The 22,850-nt window shown below is 37.6% G+C and overlaps 1 protein-coding gene across 1 annotated transcript in view; it reads left to right on the plus strand.

Annotated features, from left to right (window-relative positions):
- Positions 1 to 343: 343 nt before the first annotated feature.
- CARKD (carbohydrate kinase domain containing) overlaps positions 344 to 22,850 on the plus strand; it is a 46,851-nt gene continuing 24,344 nt past the window's right edge. Inside the window, exons 1-5 of the mRNA XM_010086527.1 lie at positions 344 to 678; positions 4,010 to 4,160; positions 5,389 to 5,434; positions 7,149 to 7,237; positions 20,183 to 20,291. Coding sequence (XP_010084829.1) covers positions 399 to 678; positions 4,010 to 4,160; positions 5,389 to 5,434; positions 7,149 to 7,237; positions 20,183 to 20,291 — 675 coding nt within the window. The 5' untranslated portion in view covers positions 344 to 398. The remainder of the gene's footprint in view (positions 679 to 4,009; positions 4,161 to 5,388; positions 5,435 to 7,148; positions 7,238 to 20,182; positions 20,292 to 22,850) is intronic.

Below are 22,850 nucleotides of genomic sequence, written 5' to 3' on the forward strand. Positions count from 1 at the left end.
TAATAGCCTTCACTTAAACCTTTTTAGAAGATCAAAAAGACTCCTATTGTTGAAGTTTAGTACTACAACAATTAAAAGATGCCTCTGTGTGTGATTTTCATGTTACTTTTGTAACTTTGTAGAAGCTTGTGGTTTTGCTTTGGTAGTCTGAAATAAAAACATCTGAAATTATTACAGTTCACACTGAAAAAGTATAACAACTTTGTGACGCATCAGGTGCACATCTCACAGGGAGGTTTTTTTGCTGCTTTCTTGTTCGGAAATTATTTTTCTTCAGAAAAATAAGTGTCTCCCTTCTTGTTTTAGGCTTTAAAGAAATCAATGCTCCGACTATTGCCCCACCTCTCAATCAGCCCAAAAGATCAAAAAAACGGCATGCAAATTTAACGTTGGATAAAATGATGGAAAAATTCCTGCAGCAGAGCGTGGATACAGAAGAGAAATTTTACAGATATGAAGAACAGAGGCTCAAAATCGAGGACAAGCGTCGGGAAGCTGAGCATGCTCGAGAGCTCCAGATGTTACAGATGTTGGGACAGATGTTGGCAGGAATTTCTTCTACGGTATCACAAAGGTCACAATCTATACCAGCAAGTCCACCTCAGAGGGCGAACCATCGTTCATATGGGGATAACTTTAACTATAATGCTATGACAGCAGCACTTTCTCCACCAATAGGTACTTCCTTCTATAGCATAAATAAAAGCTAGGTTTTTTTAAACATCTGTGTGAAGGCACTGGTAGTAAGTAGCTTTTGAAAATAAAAGCTAATTGGAATTATTTAATATTGTGGTGAAGGCGTCTCTCTGGTGTAAAATTAAATCAAAACGTAATTCGTACCATTGTACTGCTTATTTAATATAGATACATTAGTTATAAAAAAATTTAAAGAGCGAAATCACACCTTTCGAACCCTGTCAATGCTGGAGATTTCTTTCCACATTCACATCTCTGTAAAGTAAAGTTAGGAGATGTTTTGTATATAAAAGGCAAGTAGCACACTTGCGGAAGGCTGTCTAGAAACACTAGGTACCTTGTACTGGAAATTTTGCTGCTGTTGAAGTTAACAGGCCTAACTCAGTACCTGAAGTTAAGGCTGTGCATATGTACTTTCAGGGTTGGGAAAAGTGTGGAGTTTTGCCTACACTGAAGTAAGTCAAATGTTAAAATTTGGCATCTTTAAAATAAATTTATTTAAATCAAAATTCTAGATCTTTTAATTAAACTTCATGTTACTGTAGTAGGTTTAATAGAGGATTAAAATATTGGAATTTATTTTTCTTCCACACCAGTTCATTTATAAATTCTTTGGGCGTCTGAATTTAAGAAAAAGGCAAAGCAGTAGCTCTAGAATTGGTATTTATGCACAGACTTTTACTTCTGTACCTTATGTGTGAGCCAGCAGCTGATAATCGGATATTAGCATTCATTAACAGACTACTTGGGATCTGTGGCTCTGTGTCATTTATCTTTATCATGGTCTCTTTGTACGTGGAGGTAGACTGCATGAGTAGAAGGAAAATGGGGATACTCTATCAGAGCCGAAACCAGAGTCAGTTTGGGGCTCAGTGGTTGTAGCTTGCTGTGTGGAAACGAAACAGATCTCGTCTGTTTTAATTCCGAATTTCACACTGCTTGGAAGTAAAAAACATGGTTTGAAAAGAAAAAACAAAAACCACCCAGCCTCAGTGTTGAATAGTAATCTGGTGTGTCAGATCCTAAAGGGCGTTCTCTGATTCCAGATAGTATCTTGAAGTCTTTTCAGTTCTGTGTTACATACTGCCTTTCCTTGTAAAATGCATGGGGGACTGGATAGTTAGGCCTGTTGAGGGTTTAGGCTGGTTGTGTTTCTTCTTGACTGGGTAGCTGGCTGTAGCATTCCTTGATGGCAGCAGACTTTCATAAATAACAGCATGCATATGAACTCTGTGTTTTAACTGTTCTCTCTTTTTTTTTTTTTTTTTTTTTTTTTTTCCCCCTTTTAAATTAAAGGGAAACCTGAAGTGCTTTAGAAAATTCCTTAGGAAATTATTTGAGGTTCTAGACTGGGGTGATGGATCTTATAAGGCCTTACCATTACTTCTGAAAGGTTTTTCTCTGAAAGAGTTTCATTATTGTTAAAGACTTTAGTATCAAGTTCAGTTTTTCTTCGTCATACAAGTGTACAGTCATATTACACTGTGCAAAGATGCATTATATATATTTAAATGTTGCAAGAGCAACTCGGGATTCTAATCTTTTAGTTGGTGAAGGTGTAACAAAGTGTTCATAATGTGAAAATAATGCTTCAGGTAGCATATCTTTTAAGGAATTAAGATTTCAGTTGTTTATAGCTAAATATGCCTTAGTGTTTCTGTAGGTAAGTGGGGCTCTATTAAGAATTACTTTTGGCATAATTCTTTTTTCCTCATTTATTGTGCCATCACTTTACATATAAACAAAAAACAGCAGCAAAGAAACAGAGGACCTTATTAACAGCGTTGTACTTTAAGGGTTACAAGCTATGTGATACGTGTACTTCTTGTGTGGTTGAAGACCAGTGAGTGTATGAAGTGTGATTTAAGGAAAATAATGTGCCCTATTTCCAGAGGAGTTAAGAATTTTGTTCTCCTCTGGGTCACTGCAATGCTATTTTGGCCATAATCCAAAACAGGATGGTTTTTTCTTTTCTTCTTTTTTTTTTTTTTTTTAATTTTTTTATTAATCTCAGTAGGAATGGGATGCCTGTATTACTGAAGGATTTTAAAAGCAAAACATCAGCCAGGAGTTTTGTCATTATTGAGCACTAAAGCATTTTATTACTGAAGCTTAGAGTGTCTGGTTTAGGTTTAGATTCTGTAAAGGATGGAGAAAAAGGTGCTTTCTGCTAAGAGCACACAGATGCAAATTTTCCTGTTTACTAACTTTTTTTTGTGCATTATTATGTCCAAAATCTCTGGAGCAGTTTTTCTTCTTCCTCCTTCCCCCCACCCCCTCCCCCCTGGATTTTGGAGCTGGGGTTACTAAGTTTTATACAGCTGAAAAAAAGGAGTATTGTGGGAGTTATTTTTTACATAATTATGTGTTACTATATAGCAGTTCCTTGAAAGCTTTTTAGAAGATCTGTAAAAAATAATCATAGCTACAGTTACAGTCTAGGAGACTAATATTAATGTTTAAATAAACTGCTCTTCTGAACAGAATTTTACAGTTAATGAGTTTTGTTGAAATATAAGAACTTATTTTAGTGTATTTACTGTGGTGTATAGGTAATACCTCATTGATAGAAGTACTCATCTTCTAATTTGTCCCATGTTAGGCAAAGAGTTTAATTATCTTTAGTTTTAATAGTTGAAATACTGTTTTCTTCTAATTTTTTGTAGTCTTTCAAAACAGTAATTTGAATATGTAGCCTTCTGGGTACGCAGTTGTTTTAATATGTAACTTGACATGTAGTCAAGTCATTATAGTTTTGCAGAAAGTCTTCCTTCTGCTTTATAACCACCTGCCAAAATAAAAAATTAGTGAGATAGGCCCTGATTCTAAGAGGTGGAAGTCTTTAAGGGCAAGTGAAAATTAAGGTAGGGTGTACGTTTAAAATGTGGTTTTGGTTGGTCTGTGCTTGCTCTATGTCTGGATGTGTTTAGTCCTTACTAAGTGTATGTATTTCACTTGAGCTTAATTATGGAGGTGATTTCAGGCTGAACTAAGAAGATATTTCTAGTTACAAAATGTTCATACAACTATTCTGGGCAGTTGTTTCTTTCTGTACCTGAGCCCTAAATTAGGACTGTGAGCAGTCAGTGGGAATATTCGCTGTATCAGGCCCTAAATTAATTTTTTAAATGATCACCTTCCCTAGTTACTCACTCTTTTAAAGGCCTATAAGTGATGAAGCACTTGGTTTTTAGAAGTATGTCACTTTGTGTATCTTGGAGTGGTTTTATTAAGTGTTTGAGTGCTTAAAAAACCGCTGGTGGTAGTTTAAGAAAAACATACTTTGAAGTAACACTTAGTTTCTTCTTTTCAGTTATAGAGAGATCTTTTTCACTGCACAGAACACACACTCTGAAGGATATGGAGAATATTTTTCAACTGGTGCGCAATGTTATCCCTCCTCTAACAGGCAAAAAGCATAAAGGTCAAGATGGACGTATTGGCATTGTTGGAGGATGTCAAGAGTAAGTTAAACAGAAATTTGATTTTTGTTTCAGTGAGAGTTTGAGGATGTCATAAGTACTTGTAGAAGCCATTCAAACTCACCTTACATTTAAAACATGAGTATTCTCCAGAGAGCTTTACTAGTCTATCATCATGACCATGCACACTTGTGAAAGAATGTTTGCCTGCAGTTGTATTGCAAAATTTTGGTAGTCAATGTGGCTGAAACTTAAAGCGCTGTTTGTTTCTTTGTCTACCTTCTCTGTCTTCTTTGACCACTCAACTCTCTCTACTTTCGGTGTTAGTCTTTTCCCATTGCGCGATGAAGTCATAGGATAAGTAGAATAGAGTAAGACAGTGGCACATCAGGAATAGAATATTTTCTTACTGCATGCTTTTTATTTTGATAAATTGTGGTGTTTACTAGATTCTGTCAATACCTTGTTTTATGTTCTGGAGTAATAGAAATTGTGTGTTTCAGGGGAAAAAAAGAGTTACAGCGTAAATCAGTTAAATGCTGTACTGACCTAGAAATAGGCTCTATTCTTTTCTTGGCCATGTTCAGTAATCTGCACAGTACTTTGAATGAGCCACTGCACCTTCCTGCTTTTTATTTTTCCCTTTTGAAATAGAGATGGCATCCTTCTTGTGTAAAAAAGATCTGCTGTTGGACATCTGCCATTAATAATCATTCTATAAAGAGAAAAAAGGTGCTGTCTTATAGCTGGGTTGATCAGCCAGGAGTTGTTTTCCTGTTGATCTAATGGGCTTAGGTTCTTACCTCTTGGCAGAAGTAGGCACCTCTGCGGGGTAACTCTGTCCATATCTCTCTTTGTTTTTCATAAAGAGAATTTAGGGCAACTGGAATCACAGTTTAGGCACTTCAGTTAAGCATCCAAAACCAGATGGTGTTGATCCAGGTCACACATCTCAGATTTGACTTGCAAACAGTGCTTGACTCTTGTGTTTTGTTGCTCTCTAAACTTTTAAGTTGGTCATCTGAGAAGAGTTTGCCTTTTTATGGCACGATCTTTAGAAGTATTTCTGTGAAAGGATCAGGTGGCTAAGGTGAAATCCCAGGCCTTTGAAATCAAAGGAAGGCTTGAGATTGGCTTTGGTAAGATTTTATGTCTTTTACAGCAAACAGAAAGCTTTTTTTCAAATTAATTCTTGCATTATGGCAGACTGATGTCCAGATTATCTGATCTCATGACTGTGTTTCCTAACCTAAATTGTATTTCCTTCTAGGTACACTGGAGCACCGTATTTTGCTGCAATTACAGCTCTCAAAGTGGTATGTGTTCCTTCTATACCAATCCAAAATGAACTTTTTGTCATTTATATTGGCTAAGCACCATATTTTAAAAGCGTTTGTTCTGTGCTGCGCATGACATTAGAGTTCTGAAAGGTCTTCTGTTTAACAAAGAAAATCCTTAGTCCTGGATTTGTAGAAATACTTTGTAAATACCTGTCATTTGCTGTGTTTTCTGGGAATATTTTCTCTGCATAAGGTCAAGTTAGACGTATGTCAAAAAATTGAAAATTTCAGAGGGAGAACCATTTTATCAGAGACTTGCATAGGAGATTTCAAAACCTGATGAAATATTTTCTCTAAAAGTGAACAAGAAAAGAACTTTAGAATAGTGTTTAAAGTTATGTTTTGAGTGCTACAGTCAGTTCAGAATTTTTTTCTGGACCTGATAAGTGTGTTGAATGAAGTAACTTTCTTTCAAAACTTACAGCTTTAGGCTAGTAAAATTCTCATGTGCTGTAAGTCTAAAGACTGTTGGTTGAATTTAATACAATTTTTAATAGCACATTTTATTTACATTACAATCTTTAGCAGAAGTATTTTCTAAGCTTTTTCCTGTAAGTGTGAGCTTCCTTATTTTAGTGACATATTAAGTGGCTAAAAGTATATTTACTGCAGACTACATGCAGTGGTGATTTTTCAAATGTAAACAAATCATGCTTACATAATACATCTAGTTTTCAGTACTCTGTGTAGTGTCAGTACTTTCAGTTCGTTGGGTATGTTTTTTTTTTTTTGAAGTTTTGTTTCAATAAGTAGGCAACCAATCCCGGTATTTCCACCACCCCCTTTCCTCCCCCCCCAGGATGCAGTCTCTCAAGGATTTAAAACTGAAATTATATTATTTGATGCTCTTATGTAAGATATTCAGGCCACTCAGCTTTCTGTTCGCTGTATGCAAATGCAGTAGCGTACTAGGAGGTCCCCTATTGAAGTCACTTGGTCTCAGATCAATACATCTGCACATTAAGAGTCATAGGTTCAAATCTCTGCATTGCTTAGCAGCTTGAAATGTTAAATGTGTAGTAGTAAAGCAGAGGAGACACTTTGTTAACCTCGTGAAATTTCAATATGCAAGACAGATAGAAGATCAGGCTTTTTGGTCACTGCTTACATAATTTTTGTGTACATCAGATATTTTGAGTTAATAACAGAATCTTGAGGCTAAACTCCTCAGCTTTAATGTTTATTTAACTTAAGGGATGGTGTTGAAATTGTGCCTGTCTTTACCTGGTACAGATTTGGCCCACTGAGTAAAAATGGTAGGACTGGTACTCATAGATTGCCATAGCTATATTTTGCAAGTATATTATAGTATTATTTTCCTTCTCTAATATAGTTTGTCTCTGGTTCACCTGTGTTCTTTTGCCTTTCTTCTCATTGTACATGTGACATGTTAGTCTTTGTTCATCTGCAAATGAGAAACATTTCTCGAGTGAGTAAAGGTTCAAGATCTGGGTTTTCAGTCATCCTATTGGTGAGAAACAGAAAAAAAATTATATTGGAAGTTAGATACAAAAAAATTTATCCAAAGCATTGCATGGTAGTCCAAGCCAAAATAGAAAAAATAATGAAGTTTGCTTTAACTACTAAAAAGTAAGAATTCAGGTGAATTATTCACTGAGTAAAGTTTGGAATGATAAAGTTGTTATTGAGTATACATTTGATAATTCTGTTTGCAAATTTTATTTTTTAGGGTGCAGATTTATCCCATGTGTTTTGTACCAAAGATGCAGCAACAGTAATCAAATCATATAGTCCAGAGCTGATTGTTCATCCAGTTCTGTAAGTGACTTATCTTTTGTTTAAATGAGCAAGTCAGGATTAGTAGTTGGAACATTTCAGTCTGACAGTTGATTAGTTTGCATTATCTGTTTTTCTGAGTTGCACGATGGGTGAGCTGGAGATTACAAAAACTCTTGGGTTTGTCCTTTCAGTACAGATATTTAATATAGAACAATCAGTTGTGAATTTCTTTCATTACTGTCAAAGTAAGATTTTTTTTTAAAAGCAGAGATCTTGCTTTTTGCTACTTGCTGACATCTGTTCTGTGATTGTAAAGCATTTAACTGTGAACAGTAGCAAAATCCAGAACTAAGAATCATTACAAGTCAGCATTTTAGAATCTTTATTTGAAAGGCAAATAGAGTATGTACTTTTGCGTCTTCAGTCCTGATAGTATTTAACAGTAGTGTATCTTTTTTCCTCTCACTACTATGTTTATAGTCATTTACACAAAACTACTGATCAAGAGAGATACTGGTTCCCTTTTTTCGTAAATATGTTGCATTGGAGACATACCTATTCTTGGGAATAAATGGATGTTCTAAAATGATCTAAAATACAGGGTTTATTAACAAGAAGATGAAAAGTTTAATAAGCAACTGTCCTAACTGGGAAAAATCAGTGTGTGCTTCCCTGAATTTGTGTTCTGAAATACATTACTGATTGGTGAACTTTTACAGGATAAATTGTTTAAATTGGGTGTTATGATGGTTTACAATGAGCGCTTCGAATGAAAATTAAGATGTGTGCCTTAGGTATATATCTCTGAGCTTAGCTTGCACTAGTGCGTGTCACAGTCTGTTGGTGTACATAGCAAAGCTGTGATTAAGCTGGAAAAAGCATAATTTAAAATCGCATTTGTCAGATATTGCTGTCAGGAAGGATTTATGACAGTAGAAATATTTCTGTGTCTGAGAAGAATACGATCTCCCTTATGGGGATGCCTGTGTAAGTTTATTACATTCTAAAGGTGGGTTTCATTCCTGTTGGTGTAGAGAGAGGTGCTTAGAAAGAAGTCGGTTAAACAGATAACAAAGGCTGTGTTTTGTTGTTGGGGGTTTTTTTTGTGGTTTGGGGTTGTGGGTGTTTTTTTTTGTTTTTTGTTTTTTTTTTTTTTTTTTTCCTTCACCAAAGATTGAAGAAACCCATGACTTTGTGGATTTTAGACAGGGAAGGAATGATGTTTGAAAGCAATGGGAAGATAACAAGGGTAGGGTTTTTTCCAGTCCAAGTGCATTAGCCTCTAAAATCCAAAAGGCAGATCTTAAGTTGATGTTCTGTCTGATATCATATGATAACAAATGAGATGGAGAATCTTAATGGCAGTCTTAGCTTGTAAGGTAGGCCGTCCTGATGGATGACGCTCAGGATACAGCATATGGTTATCTTGTATTGGGAGGGAGTTGACCTTGCCTTAAGAGAAACATTTTTTGTATACACTGGAAAAGTTTAATAGGAGAAACAGGAACAGCATAAAGAAAAAGGGAGGTGACAATGTGTAAACAGTAAAATTTCTGTTCATGGAGGACCAGACTGTTCCTACTAAATAAGGGTATTTTTTTTTTAATACACAGATTCTCGGTGTCTTCTGTGGAATTCAGTTCTCAATGAAAACTCTGATCTTTCTGTTAGCAAAGAGAACTTTTGATTTTAAACTTCATCTCTGTCTATAAATTCTTCCAGATATACAAAGTACAGTGAATCTAGAAATTTTCGTATCCATATAGCTTTCTCTGAAACTCTGTGTTTAATATTTGTATTACAGCTCCGATTAATTTCATCCAGACAGACACCTGGCTAATTGCAGGAAGCAATGGATCTGTAAATATTGTTTATATGACATTCAAAATGAAAAGATGCAAATATCAGAATGTTCAGATTTTGTTTGTTAATTTTTCTCATATTTTTATCTCTTCTGCTTCATTTGAGGAAAAGAGAAAACAGTGTTTTCTGGTTAGAAAGGAAAAAAATCTTGACTGACTCTATTGAGCCCAGGTTTTATTCAGATTTATTCAGCCTATTTTTCTCATAAGGTCCCTTGTCTTCAGTGTCACACTTTTCATATGATCTTTTATATGTTGTGGAGCCATTCGAGTTCTGCAGACACGGCCGGCTGCTCTTGATTCAGAGCCTGATCTCTTAAACAGTCTTTGTACTTTCTCCCAGCCGGTACTTCACGCATGGAAGAACCTCCGGGTAAAACCCATCAGGCAGCTATGTCATTGTTTTCTTTTGTGTCTCTCCTTAAAACTTTGCTTTGTTATGATTTCTCCATGACCCTTCAGAGTAACTAGGTAGCTGTTGTACCACTCTCTTATTATGCTAATCATAATTATGGTCCCGTGTACTCCTCAATTCACTGTTTGAACAGCTTGGCATTTCGCCAGGGTTCAGCTGCCATTTTGTACTGCCAGGAGTCTGACATTTTATCGTCTCTTCTGCAACTTGGCTGCTGCTACCTTTCACACAGGAGATCCCCTTAAGGGAAGAACAGTATTTTTTTTTTTTGCTACTGCCCCCTGAATGCAAGGGCTCTCCTGGCTTGTTAGAGCTGCTGTCACAGATCTTTGACGGTGTGACTAGTGAAGCTATGAAGAAGCCAGAACTTGCATTGTTGTGTTTCAGGTCCTTGGCAAATGTCTGTCACTTCAAGGATGCAAGGAATGTTATGTGAGAAAGACTGAGTGAGTTTGCAGAGGGAGGGTTATGAAAATGGGCATTCGTCTTGCAGCATTGCCAGGGCAACTCCATGTGGCCCCAGTTGCAGATCACCCTGGGATTCCTTTTGGTGTAACATCCTGTGCTGGGGACACCTGTAATGCAACTATCTCTGCAGTTGTTATCTCGTTACTTCATTCCTTGTTTCTGTCAGTGAAGGTAAGAGAGCTGGGATGGCACATGGCCGCCTGGGATCTGGAAGGACAAAGCTTCAACACCTGGCTCTGTGCATCCTTGCCACCTGAGCTGACTGATGGTAGCTGGGTGTCTAGGGACCACGAGTAGTCAATATTATCAATAGCTACTTTTCCTTTTTATTCAGGGATTCTGTCAAATGCATTATAGTCCCTTCCACAATGACTTGGTATTAATGAAAGTATTAATCAAAAACTGACCAGCTAACGAGTTCAATATTTTTCCTGACTGACTTTTGGCTTTCCTGTGGAGAAGTGGAAAGTGTGCATTGCAGAAGTTGGGGTCTTCTGAATAGGTCCTTTGAATACCAAGTCTTGGTCATAGCTGCCTTGGTCCTGTCACCACTATCCCCGGTTTGGGCTACGTTTTTCTTTTTTCTCAGCTAACATGTTCCTATTGTAAATTCTACAGAAATACAGACAAGATAAAACTTAGCTTTTGCATTTTATTAAGTTTTATTGCAGGCATTTTCTGTGTGGATTTCTGCTGTAGATGTGTACATACTTTCTTGAATTTGTCTTTGGAACTTTCTGGAGAACAGTTTTCAGGGTTTTTTTAATATTCCTCATGTTAACTCCCTGGTTCAGGTCAGGTTGAATAGACTTTTTGGATTCCTATGCTGGGTTAGATTATCCTGTCTTGATAGGCGACTGATCACAGAGTTAAATGAGCTATATAAACCCAGCTGGTTACGTTTTAAAAGAAGAGAGAATAAGTCTATTGTGTTAGGTTCCCCTCTTGCAAGGGCATTTTCATAATCTTACAGAGTTTTTCTCTAGGCCAGGAAGATTGAGATACTACTGAGTAGCCCGCTTGTAACGTATTTGTCAGACAATTTGTGAAGTCAACAGTCGATACACTCCTTGGTCTCCAGAGTTCTATCAGAGAAGTAGAATGAGATGTCAGGTTATTAATTTCTTGTGGTCCTGAAGAAGTTTTGTAATTTTTCAGTTATCTCCAAAAAAGTCAGTCTTGAACTAGGTACAGATTTAGAACTAATACCTTCCTCCCAGCTGTTTGTATCTGTGGGTCTATATGGAGTAGGAAAGATTGCCAGAATTACTGAAAGCCTTACAGTTAATTACAGAGTTCAAGTTTTGGTTTAGATTTTGAAAAATATTATTTTTTTAGTTTGAAATAAAAATAATTGGAGAGAAGACTCTCATGAGGCTGACCTGTGTGTTGAGGCCAGTTACCATTAATTAAGAAGCTTGACTTAGATCAGGGTTGCTGGAGCATATTCCACCTAGTTTAATTGAATTTTTCTGTTTTGGTGGTTTGAAAAAATCGTTAAAGTGAATCATGGATAGTGAGCTCCTGATAAGTTGTGTGAGCACTTTTAACAAATGCCAAGTCTCTTACAGAAAGCCCAGGAACAATCTTAAGATTTCTGGAGCTTTCTAGATTGTTATGTGGAGAGGAGATTGAAAAACATTGGTCCCTTGTGGAAGGAAGCTCATACCTTTCAGCTCTGTTTGCTAAGGGTAGCTATTAAACACTTCTGTGTAACATGGGACTAATCTCTCTTTTGAATCAGCTGCTGGAAGAAGTGCAAAAAATCTTGTCATCAGGGAAAGTCAAGGAGAAACCACAGATTGCTCCAATTACCAAAAAGATGCCTCCCAAGTGACTTGGCTGCTGGATCCCTATTATGTCTTAAAAGAAGATGCAGGCATAAACTTTGTGATTTTTCTCCCAAACCTAATTTAGATAGCAGTCTAGCTAGGAATCACATGAAAAAGTTTTGTTCTTTTTTTTCCCCCCTAAGTATTTAGGGAGAGATAAAGGTCAGTTTGTATGTGCTGACTCAGAGAGGTATACTTAAACTGTTTCTAATCCTGTCGTGCAGTGCCATGGACAAAACTTGTTGGTGGAGCTGTTTCCTATGCCCAGCTTTCTCAGCAAAAAGCTGCTGCTTCTTTGCTGTATGCTGCAGAATGAATAAAAAATGGGAGGTATATTCACCCTGTACTGTAGTCCCTTTCCTCCCTGTTGCTGCAGAATCCTTATCCCAGGTGATACTAACAAAGGTTTTGCCACTTCCTCAAAATGTGAGAAGTAGCCAAAGATTTTTCTCATCACTGTGGGGAGTGCCTCTGTTCTTGCTGCTTTCTGATACATCAGAAAGAGATGTGTATGTGTGTAGGAGAGTTTTACTCCAGTTAGATCCTGGCCAAATCCGTTCTCCTGAATGCTTGCTCTACTGCTATGATTTGACACCAGGATTAGATTTCTTTGGTATTTAATCTTTGTTGAGTTTGAGTGAAGGCAGGCATGCCTGAGATTTGCTTTTGCATTTTTGTTATTACCATTTGAAGGTTTTAGGATCTCAATATTTTTTTTTTCCAGCTGACAATCAGTGAAGCAGGTATTTAGACTGAGACTTGTTCTGTCTTCTCATGTGTTCACAGCCAATTTGAAGTACTCTAGCCTTCTGGGTGTTGATTCAGCTATCATCTGTGCCTTAAGAGCTGAATGTAAACTAGAGAGGGATACTGATGTGATACAAGCTTATCACTTTATTGGTTTTAACATTTAAAAAAAAAGTGCATTAGTTTTTCTAGGGACATTTTAACTCTGTTTCATTCTGAGGGAAATTACATTGTCAACTTCATTCTGTCCCCTTAAAGTTGCAGGTTTTGGTTGATTGCAGTCCATTTGGTAGAATATTTTACAGATTCTACTTACCGAGTCAATTCACAGGAAGCATTAATAGGTCAAGACAACTTCCATGAACTCTGAAAATATGAGGACAAGACATTTGATTATCATTATACTTTTATATATACTAGTATATAACATTATACTATTTTCGTAACATGTATTGATAATGTAATTGAGATCAAAACATACTATAACTGCTTTAAATATTTGGATATATCTAAATGCAGGTCGTAAAATGATTGTGTTTACCTGTGGTATCTTTACAATGCTCGATAAGGTTGACCTTGAGTGCTGTTGTCACGTCTGTGTGAGAAATCTCAGAAAATAGTCAAGCAATAGCTGCTTCTTTGGGGCTCTTTCCTACAGGATGTGAGAGGTGCTGCTCTGAGTAAGAGAGGTGACCCCATTTGTATAATGTGTTTTGCCTCTTTAATAAAGAGGTTCTTGTTGGCTCTGATGCCAGTAGTGTGTTGACAACGCAATTCCTAGTGTAACAGAAGATTTGATACCTAAATTAGAGTCTGGTGTCCAGGTAGCAGCTGTGGAAAACATTTTGGGTTTTATTGCCATTATTAAGATATAAAAAATACAATATGGTAAATACAACATTTTTTTCTAACTGAATACCTCAGTAGATCATTCACACTCTTGCTGCCTTGAAGGTAGAATGTGGAGGAAGTAAAGACTTTGGTAAGTGCGTACTAAGAGCCATCTCTTGCTGTGAACTTGTGACACCAGTGCTTCTGGATGACGGGCTGCTATTCTTGCTGCTGTGTTGTTAATATTCAGATGAAGCCTACCAGGTTTACTCTGGTGTCTAAATTAACTTATTCAATGGCTGAAAAGGAACACTTGATTTGAATAGTATTCAATCCCTCTCTCATTAGGGTCTTTGTATTTCTTTCATTTTCTTCCATCATTTAATCGGATTGTAGCAGGAAAATAGGTATTGTCTACTCAGCATTTGCAGCTTAAACCCTATTGAAAGATCTTTCAGTAGCCTGGTAGGTGAAAATGACCATTTTGTCTTTTAAACTTTTTGAGGGGCATTTTAATGTGTATCTCGTTTTGGTGTCTCATTGCACCCAGCCAGCTTCATGCCACTGTGTTGTCACTGAGATTTGCTCTACCTGATTGAGGTGCTTGGTGAGAGACCAGTCAGTTGATAAGGGGATAAGTGAGCTTTTCTAGAATAAATTATTTCCAGTTCTGTTCATGGAGCTGAAAGGGGTTGCCTCAAGCCTTTGGGCTTCTGGAAAGTTGGAGTTAATTTGCAAGAATGCTGATTCAAACACTGACAGATATAGCTACTCTTGGAATATAGAATTAGTTTAATTTTATTCTCAAACATTTTTTGCACTATTTGGTTTTGCTTTTAATTCCTTTGACCTAACCTTTCCAGAATGATCTCTCTCCTTATCTTACCCAGTCTCCAATAATGACCTCACCCAAGGTTTACCACAATAGTTAATAATTAGCTTTGTGAGATAACTACTTAAATGCTAGAGCTACACATTATGTCCCATCTTTCACTCTTTTGAAGTACTGTATAACATGACAGGATCTAAATGTCAGCAGGTCTAGCATTTCATTCACATTCATATAAATTACCTGCAGTGCTTGGACAAACAAAACGAAAACTCTTTCATCCTCAGATCAGAGACTTTTTCACATCTTTGAAGATAAGACTCCAAGTTGGCTTTTGAAGCAGCCCATTTAAAGCAACTTTGTCTGACTTTACGTAACAGACTTTTGCAATGGTACATTTTAATGTATTTGGAGGTGCATCAGTCACACCAAGTGTGCACAGATAATGAGCAGAATTGAAAAATACACTCTCCAGCAAGGAGCCATATAGTTGATCAGGTGATGGCAGTCTTGCTTGTGTCCTTCTCTAGCAGGAGGTCCTACTGATTGACATTTTGTGGTATCCAAACCACATCTCTGATGACTGAGGTGGTTCCAAGCTCCTAGAACATATGTGAAGAGCTGCAGTCCTGCTGCCTCCTGTCTGCGCTGTCATTCATACTTATCTAGTATTTCTGTAGCTCCTGATTACACCTATGCTGACTTCACAGGTTCTTGTTTCCATGAAAAATTTGACAGGGCTGTACCTTATCACTATTGTTACTTTCTCTCCTCTAGAAAGCAACGACAGTAACTGTCATTCATCCTGAATGAGGAAAACTGCTGTGCTTAGAGCTTTCTGTAACAATTTAAAGCTATTGCCTTGGTGGATTTTGATCATTTGTTGGAAGCCAGTCTTTGAATAAAACAGAGTGTACAGCAAAATTATCTTTTTCTGGAGGGCTTGGGATGGGAGTTGCATTTCAGGCCCTAGCTGTCAAGTGTCCTCACACTCTGGGCAGTGACCAGCCTAGAGCAGACTTTCAAGCAGATGGCACCTGTCAAATAACTGTTACAAACAGCTCTGGAAGATGTAGAAACTGTGGATCATATTAGAGCAGTAGCCACCAACCTTTTTGTCAGGCTCTTTGTTGTTTTTGGAAAGGCTATTACATCACACTTTCACCAAGATGAAGATCTACAGAACTGTGTTTTATGTCAGTTCTTATTGTGTGTTAGTGAAGTACAGAGGAGTCCTGGAGAGCAAAAAGCTTGACTTAAAGTTTTTATTTTCTATATTAGCTTTTCAGAAGTGCAAGGTATTATAAGAGACTGTGAGGCTGTGCATTAAGAGGCAGCAGTGAGACTAAGCAGTACTGAATCCAGCAATTACTGCCGTAAGCACCATAACCAAACCAGTGCTGTTCCTGTATGCAAAAATAATTGAGATGGCAAGACAAGGGGATTTTTTTTCAGGGTATATTGGTTTTAATTTGGTAGAAGTTATCTAAAGCTACCGATAATTCAGAAAGAAAATTTGTCCTCACCATTTCAGAGACTCAGTGCTGTTCTGTTTGGAGAGTCTTTGTAGATTTTTGCCATAGAAAGCACTTTCCTCAATATGCTCTGGAGGCAGAGAAAAGAGTGAAACGTGCAAGATGCTGAAGACCATACCTTGGCCCTGTCTACCCAGGGGCTTCAAGGAAGGCAAATGATAAATCTATTGTGTCTGTCTTCCCAAGAGATCAGTCTTCTTGGCCTTCGCTGAGTGAAACCTTGCCTCTCTCCCTTCCATCTCACTAATAGCCAAGGAAAGCTGCTCACATAAACATCTGTGGGGTCCTTTTTTGTAGTGTGCCCCCCCGTGAGACTCGCTGTATGCTCGCTTGCTTGTTTATTTCTGCTTTGACTAATAGACAATGTGTAAAATTGATTGAATGATTGTTGACGTTAGCTTTAGACTCTTTCTTACCTACTAAACTTCACAGGTATGAGACGAGTTACAGAAGCTCCTTCAGTTTTCCCAATTAATCATTCTGTTGTCTTGTAATTGTTACTTACGTGTTTATCCTGTGATAGTTCTTTCCTGTATGCAATCAGAACTTTATCAGTTGCTTTCCAGACAAGCTGAGACTTCGAGGAAGCTTTTGGGGTTTGGCAAGGTGTTGGTTAGTTGCTTGATTAAACAACAGTGAACGGTCATAATCTAGATTTTATCAGAATGGCATCTGATAACATGTCACATAACATGTAGTGGTTAGCTGGAAGTTAAACAGCTGTTTGAAGGTCTCTTCATTCACTGCAAATCTATGGCTGTGATCTGTCACCAGAATCTTTGATTGCACACATCTGCACAATGGTACTGTAGCTTAGTCTCTATGTTTACAGGTGTTACTGCTTGGATTCAGCTTCCCAAATTATTCCTGTTGTGTATGTCCATGGTGCAGAGTTTGCATTTTCAAATTGCGGGAAAGCCTGACTGTTTCCCAATCTCTTGCCCCATCACCATCCAAAAAAAGCTTGCTTTATTTTGAGAAATCCCTGACTTTTAGTTAATCAAAGTCTCTCTCTCAAAGGTTTTTACCTTCTTTTCAGAAATTCAAATGCTCTTTTCTTGTAGCCTTGCAAGAAATTTTCTGACTCCTCTTTATATTAATTGTGCTTTAGAGTAGGAGTATTGCATTTGTGGTTCCCGTTTTGGAAAAAATCCAGGTCTTGTATTGTGTGGCTTGGCACCTCTGAAGGCAATACTGATTCTTGCTTACTTGATCCCTTTAGGTCAAAGTCTGAAGATTGGCATCTAATTTGATCAAGGGGGTGTCTTCTTCATACCTCATACCTTTCTAGATACTTTTTAAAAAAGAAAATATAGTGCTAATTTCAATTATGCATGCATGTCTTGGGCAGTGGAGGTGATAATTAAATGGAGAGGCTTGAAGTCAGGTTAGTAATCAGGCAGTGAAATTGGCATGAAGGGACAAAGGAAGTTAACAATGTTATTTATGTGAGCATAGTACGCAGTGAGCAGCTGAGGACCTGACTTGCATTCTGTGCTGGTGCCTCCGAAGTATTTTGAGGGTTTTTTTTCTGATGTTGATCCACAGGCAAACAAGAATACACATTGGCTTTTTCTGTAGTAATAAACTAAACCCTCCCAAGGAATATTTATTCCCAGGTACCCAAACATGATTATCTGTACTGGCAAATTGTCCAGATGATCTTCGGCAAGCCTCTCTCAACAACTTCTTCCCCTGGTGAGGAGGGACCATGGTCCAGGGACTGCCCGATAGGCAGCTTGAGCGTTACCTGCTCTGAAGCCTGAGGGTGTAGAGGCCAGCTGACCTCCGTGTCACGGAGCTCTTCTGGGAATGTTTAAATGTTGTGTGTAGATTGTAGCTGTTAAGAGCTGGAAAAGTTTCTGGTTTTGTGCTGAATCCCATGGTCAGGAACATTCAAGGTGACACCCCTTCCCGCAGAAAGTTACAGATTGATCATTTGTACCCTGTCAGCTTTAAAATGCTACTACTTTGATGTCTGTGTGTGGGAATAAACTGTAAGATGACACAATAGCCTTTCCACTTTCATAGAAGCTGTAAATACAGGATATTTGTAAGGTGTCCTTAGCTGTGTAACCACAGCTGCTGTGAATGTCCAGTATCTTAAGGTGAAGCTGGAACGATGCTTCTCTGAGGCAGTATTTGTTCTACGTTCTTTATGAAGCATCAAAATCTAACAGTTATTTCACAGCACGTTTTTATAGCTGATCTTGCAATGTAATAGTCATTATCACCATTTTAAATCTCTTGGCCCTTCATATGCCTTGGGTTGCTTCTTGATGTGAAGTTGCAAAGGAGTTATGTGAACATAATGTTTGTAAACTGCTTTGAAGATGAAAAGCTCTGCAGTAGGTTTTTATTATTACCAGAGGCAAAGTGAGCAGGAGTGGCTTAATGTTGGACTGCTCATTTCCCAAGAGATGGCCTTGTTTTGAAGAGTGCACGTTATTTACTGGGTTGGAGACAAAACTATCTTATTTCAGTCCTGAATATAAATAAATTGGCAAGCTTTCTACCTTGAGATTATTTGCATGAGATATTTGTAAAAGAGCAGAGCAGTTGTGATATGATCGATGGCTCTGTTCTTAGCTTACATTTAATGGAACATTTATTTAGTGTATTTGGCTTCTACTATCCAAAGATATTTTGAATCCAATCCGTTCAAACATGCTTATATATACACAGCAGTATTCTTACGTCTATGTTATATATATGAGATATTTATATGAGAAATATATATATGAGATATATATTGCTCTTCTAGAGATAAAATCAGTTTCAGCATGTAAATAAAAAAGTGTTCTGCATTCAGATACGGTGGTGTTTTATTAGAGTTTAATTCACAGTTTTTCACGTGTTCAACCTACCATGTATAAAAGAACTGACTTTTTTTTTTTTTAAACAGTGCTTTAAATATTTCTTGAATCATTTTTATTTCCAGCCTGTATCTACATCATAAACTGATAGGTGATTGTACAGGGACAAAAAAAAAAAAGTGAGCTGTTTGGCAGGTCTCGAGCTACTACTGTTTCCTTGTGAGTTAGAGGAGAAGGGAGGGAGCTGCATCGTTCAAATGGAAATTCAGATTCAGCTTAGGAGCTGGGGACTGCTTCAGGGACACCGATGTCCCCACGTGGTTCGTTGTCTCCCTTGCCCTTGCAGCAGGTCATTGCTTCTACCCAGCAGCCTTGTTTTGACAGAGCTGTTTTGTGGTGTCAGCACAGGGCGCCTTTGGCGAGCCGGCTCTGCTGCAGCCGGGGATTTCTGAAGCAGCTATTGTCGGCAGAGGGGCTGCTGGGCTGCGGCCAGGAGCGAGGCACTGCATCCCTGCAGCCTTGAGCAGGCAGCCTTGCTCAGTGCAGCTGCAAAAGCTTTGGGCTCCTGCCTGGCGCTTGCAGAAATCATTGTGGAATTTGCTGATTCTGCCAGACGCAAGCGAAACACTTGTTCCCAAGTGGTGTGTCCCATCAGTACAGCTGTTGGTTATGAAAAACATGAAGGGCTTTCGTCTGTAATAACAGAGCTTTGTTCAAGTATTGCAAGCTCAAAATATTCTGAGTAACACTATCACATAGTACCTCTTTGCTTAGTCTGTAGGGAGCTTTATTCCCCCATGCTTCAGTTAAAATGTTCATTTACTGTTGTCACTTATGTCAGAGGTGGACAGGGAGGCTGAATTTTCCCTCCATACTGTCAGTAAGGATTAACTGATGTCTTTGGGCAGTGCTTTCAAAATATTCTGACCTATTTACACAACAAAACTGATCAGAACAAAATAAACAGTTCTGGTTACTGTCTAAATGTTGTATTGTGGCAGCTATGTTTGGCAGTGGATTTTCTCATCATTTTTCCAATATAGACAAAACCTGAATGCTACAGAAATCTTAAGCGTTATGAGCAGATAATACCCTTACTGAATAGCTTGATTCTCCTGTTGCCTTTTGGGGAAATGAGGCAGTTTGGCCATAATTCAGTTGGAACAAATGCTTGTGAAGCAAATGACAAAAAAGCATATGAGTACATTTATCATTTTGCCATGCGGGGTGATAAATAATTGCATCATCTCCAGCAAGCCATACCTGTGAGATGGTGGATGTCTCTTCAAGGCGTAATCTCTGCAAAGAAGCATTAAATAGGGAATTGTGACAGACTGTAAGAATTATTGGTTTCCTGCTTGGGTTTATTTTTTTATTTTGTAACAACCATAGTGGATACTTGCAATTACATCCTAATTTTTATGGTGTATCCCCTAAGGAATGCATGGAGAGAAATGTTTCATTTTAGATATTTGAACAACCATTCCATATTTGCTGGGTCACAGATTTTTGGTAGTTTGGAGGATAAAATTGCCTAACAGTCAAGATAGGAAATACCCCTTTCTATCTTGCATCTTCAACTCAGAATCTGAGAATACTAAAATGAAGCCTTTTTTTCAGCTTGTCTTTTTTTTCCCAATTCCATTCAGTGATAGCCCCAATGCTGTCCATGAGGTGGAAAAGTGGCTGCCACGACTGCACTCAGTTGTCATAGGACCTGGCTTAGGTAGAGATGAAGTCCTACTTGAGAACGCTAAGGTAAAGTGTATACTGATGTTTTATTCAGTGTCTTTATGTTGAATTTTATTAACCAATTTCCTATCTTTTACATGATTACACAATTGTTTTTGATAGGGTTACTAAATAACAAATTTATTAAAATATTTCTTGACTGAAAATTACAGCTGTTAGTCATGGTCTTAATTGTTAAACTGTAGGCATTGCTCTGAATTTTAGGCACCCATATAGTTGGTTTTATGTGCTTTTGTATTGATTGTGAAAGTTGCTAATTAAGAAATAGATGTTGGCATCTCTGGATAAAGGGCTCTGTGTTTTCTTAGGTGCAAAGCACCTGTACTGTAAGAATATAAATATGAATTTGAGTTCCTAATTTTCAGAACCACATTTGACAACTTGTATCAGGAGAGATACCAAAGAACAGGAACTGTGTCCCCTTGCAATAAGAAATAACACTCTTAATTAAAAAACGGTGCAGCTTTCTACGCTGGATAGAGGTAATCCTATTTTCTGTCAATCCCTAGTGGAGGGATGAAAACAGGAGCTTAAATAGTTCCCTACTCTAAATAATATGTACTTAAATAATCTTCCAGATGATATCTTGTATTACTGTCAACATATTTTTGTACATTCAAGGTATATCTTTCAGTCTAATGTCAATCTGATTTTGTACAATTTTAATTTTTTTTTTCCTGAGAAGTATTATTGTAAAATTAATCAGTAGTACTAACAAGTGGAATCAAAATAATTTACAGAAATGTTGACAGTTACACAGTGAAATTGTGAAATGGGAGGTAAGAGAGTGTAGACTGCACTGTCTGAATAGTTTGGAATACTGTGAGAGCTATGGAGGGTGGTTTTGCTTGGCTTTTGTTAGAGGAAATTGCTATTGGAGCTCTTTGCTTCTTTAATTCTCCTTCTGCTTCCAAAAAATGTTTCGTTTATGATATAGAGGTGCAAAACTAATAAAGAGCATGGATTCAGAAGAAAGAAGAAATTTATTACAGCTGATCAAGAATTAAAATTTTATTCTGAATGAAAAATTTCAACAGAGATTTTATTCTTTTTTGAAAACATTTTTTCAGAATTATTTTTGCATAAAAAAACTTGGGACAATGGTTTTTATTTTTTTCTTTTTTTTTTTTTAATAAGTGTTTTTGCTAAAGGAAAACAACTTTAACCAAAAGAAAACAATATTTGATTTAGAATATCTAAGATATCTAACGTAAGCTGCTTTTACATCAGAATTCCTTCTGGTTTTTATAATTCTTTGTCAATGTGCTTATCTGTATTACAGAACTATCTGGAAGATTCCTTGGTTTTATTTCTTTCTTTAATAATTGCTAACAATAGTTTTGCTTTCTTAGTGAATTACAAGCATACTTTTACTTCAACCTGGCTGTCCTAGCTAGCTTAACGTTAAAGAAACAAACCCAGACAAGGAAGACAAGGTATTTGGAAGTTAGTTCATGCTAAAATCTCAGGCCACGTTCATACAAGCTGTGGATCTGACCTTATTAATTTCAAGTCACATTAAAGCTCAAGTTCTTTGTCTTCACTGTAATTATGTAAGTGTTCATTAGTTACCCAGTGTTGTTTTTTTAACATGTAATTGGGGACAAGTGAACCCTGGTTGCCTGCTTGAGGGATACTGGTGCTTCTCTGTGCTGAGGAAAGGCTGTCTCCCTCTTGCTTCAACAGTAAATTTTAAGCTTTGTATCACTCTTCACCTTCAAGAAAAAAAGCAAGTGATGATAGCGTTGCTATTTTAAACTTTTATAGGAAGCTGGCTTGATACATAAATTTCTGGTTTCCTTTTAAGCCAACCTCAGCATGCTGTCATATGAATACAGTGCTGAGATGTAGATTAGTGTCTGCTTTCTGGTCAGGGTTTTATATCAGAGTGGCAGTGATGATGGGTGAGAGCTTCCCCTCTTCTTCCTCCTGCCCCATAAAATGCCGACGTGTAGTGGTCTGTCACCTCTCTGATGCTGTTCTTATGTCAGTTATTGTCAGTGTTGTGCCAGCACTTTGCCAATGAATGTATTTGTCCAAACAGGCTGCTTTTCTCTTCTGAACATTGAGAAATTAAGATATGAATGCGGTAACCTGCAATTTCTGGTATACCACCCATGAACAGTGTTTTATTGTGCAACAGGCCAAGTACTTGTTGACCAGATGGTGCATCTTCTCTCTCCAGACCAAAGAATGCTTTCTGTGCTTCCTCAGGATCTTTACTGTGTCACCTGCCTCCCTCAGGCTTAATGCCTGCAGTGTGTGTACTGTAGCATTTCAGCTCCTTTTAACAGTCTGATGGAAAAAGAAGCACTTTGTGATCAGTTTCCTTTGATTTTTTTTTTTTTCTTGAGAGCATATTGATGCTCTTTGAATACATACTTATTGGCTTCCTGAGATTGGTTGAGGCTGTAATTCCATTTACAAGTCCTGTTACAAGAAGCCACTCTACAAGTTAACATCCCTCTCATGCCACTTGCCTGTGCCAAAACCTTCACATGCTGTTCCTCAGCTGCCTGGGCAAGGGCTGATGCTCTCTCAGGGCTTTCTAGCCATGGGTTTGCA

The sequence above is a fragment of the Pterocles gutturalis genome, unplaced genomic scaffold (assembly GCF_000699245.1).
Source record: "Pterocles gutturalis isolate BGI_N339 unplaced genomic scaffold, ASM69924v1 scaffold5796, whole genome shotgun sequence".
NCBI lineage: Eukaryota > Metazoa > Chordata > Aves > Pterocliformes > Pteroclidae > Pterocles > Pterocles gutturalis.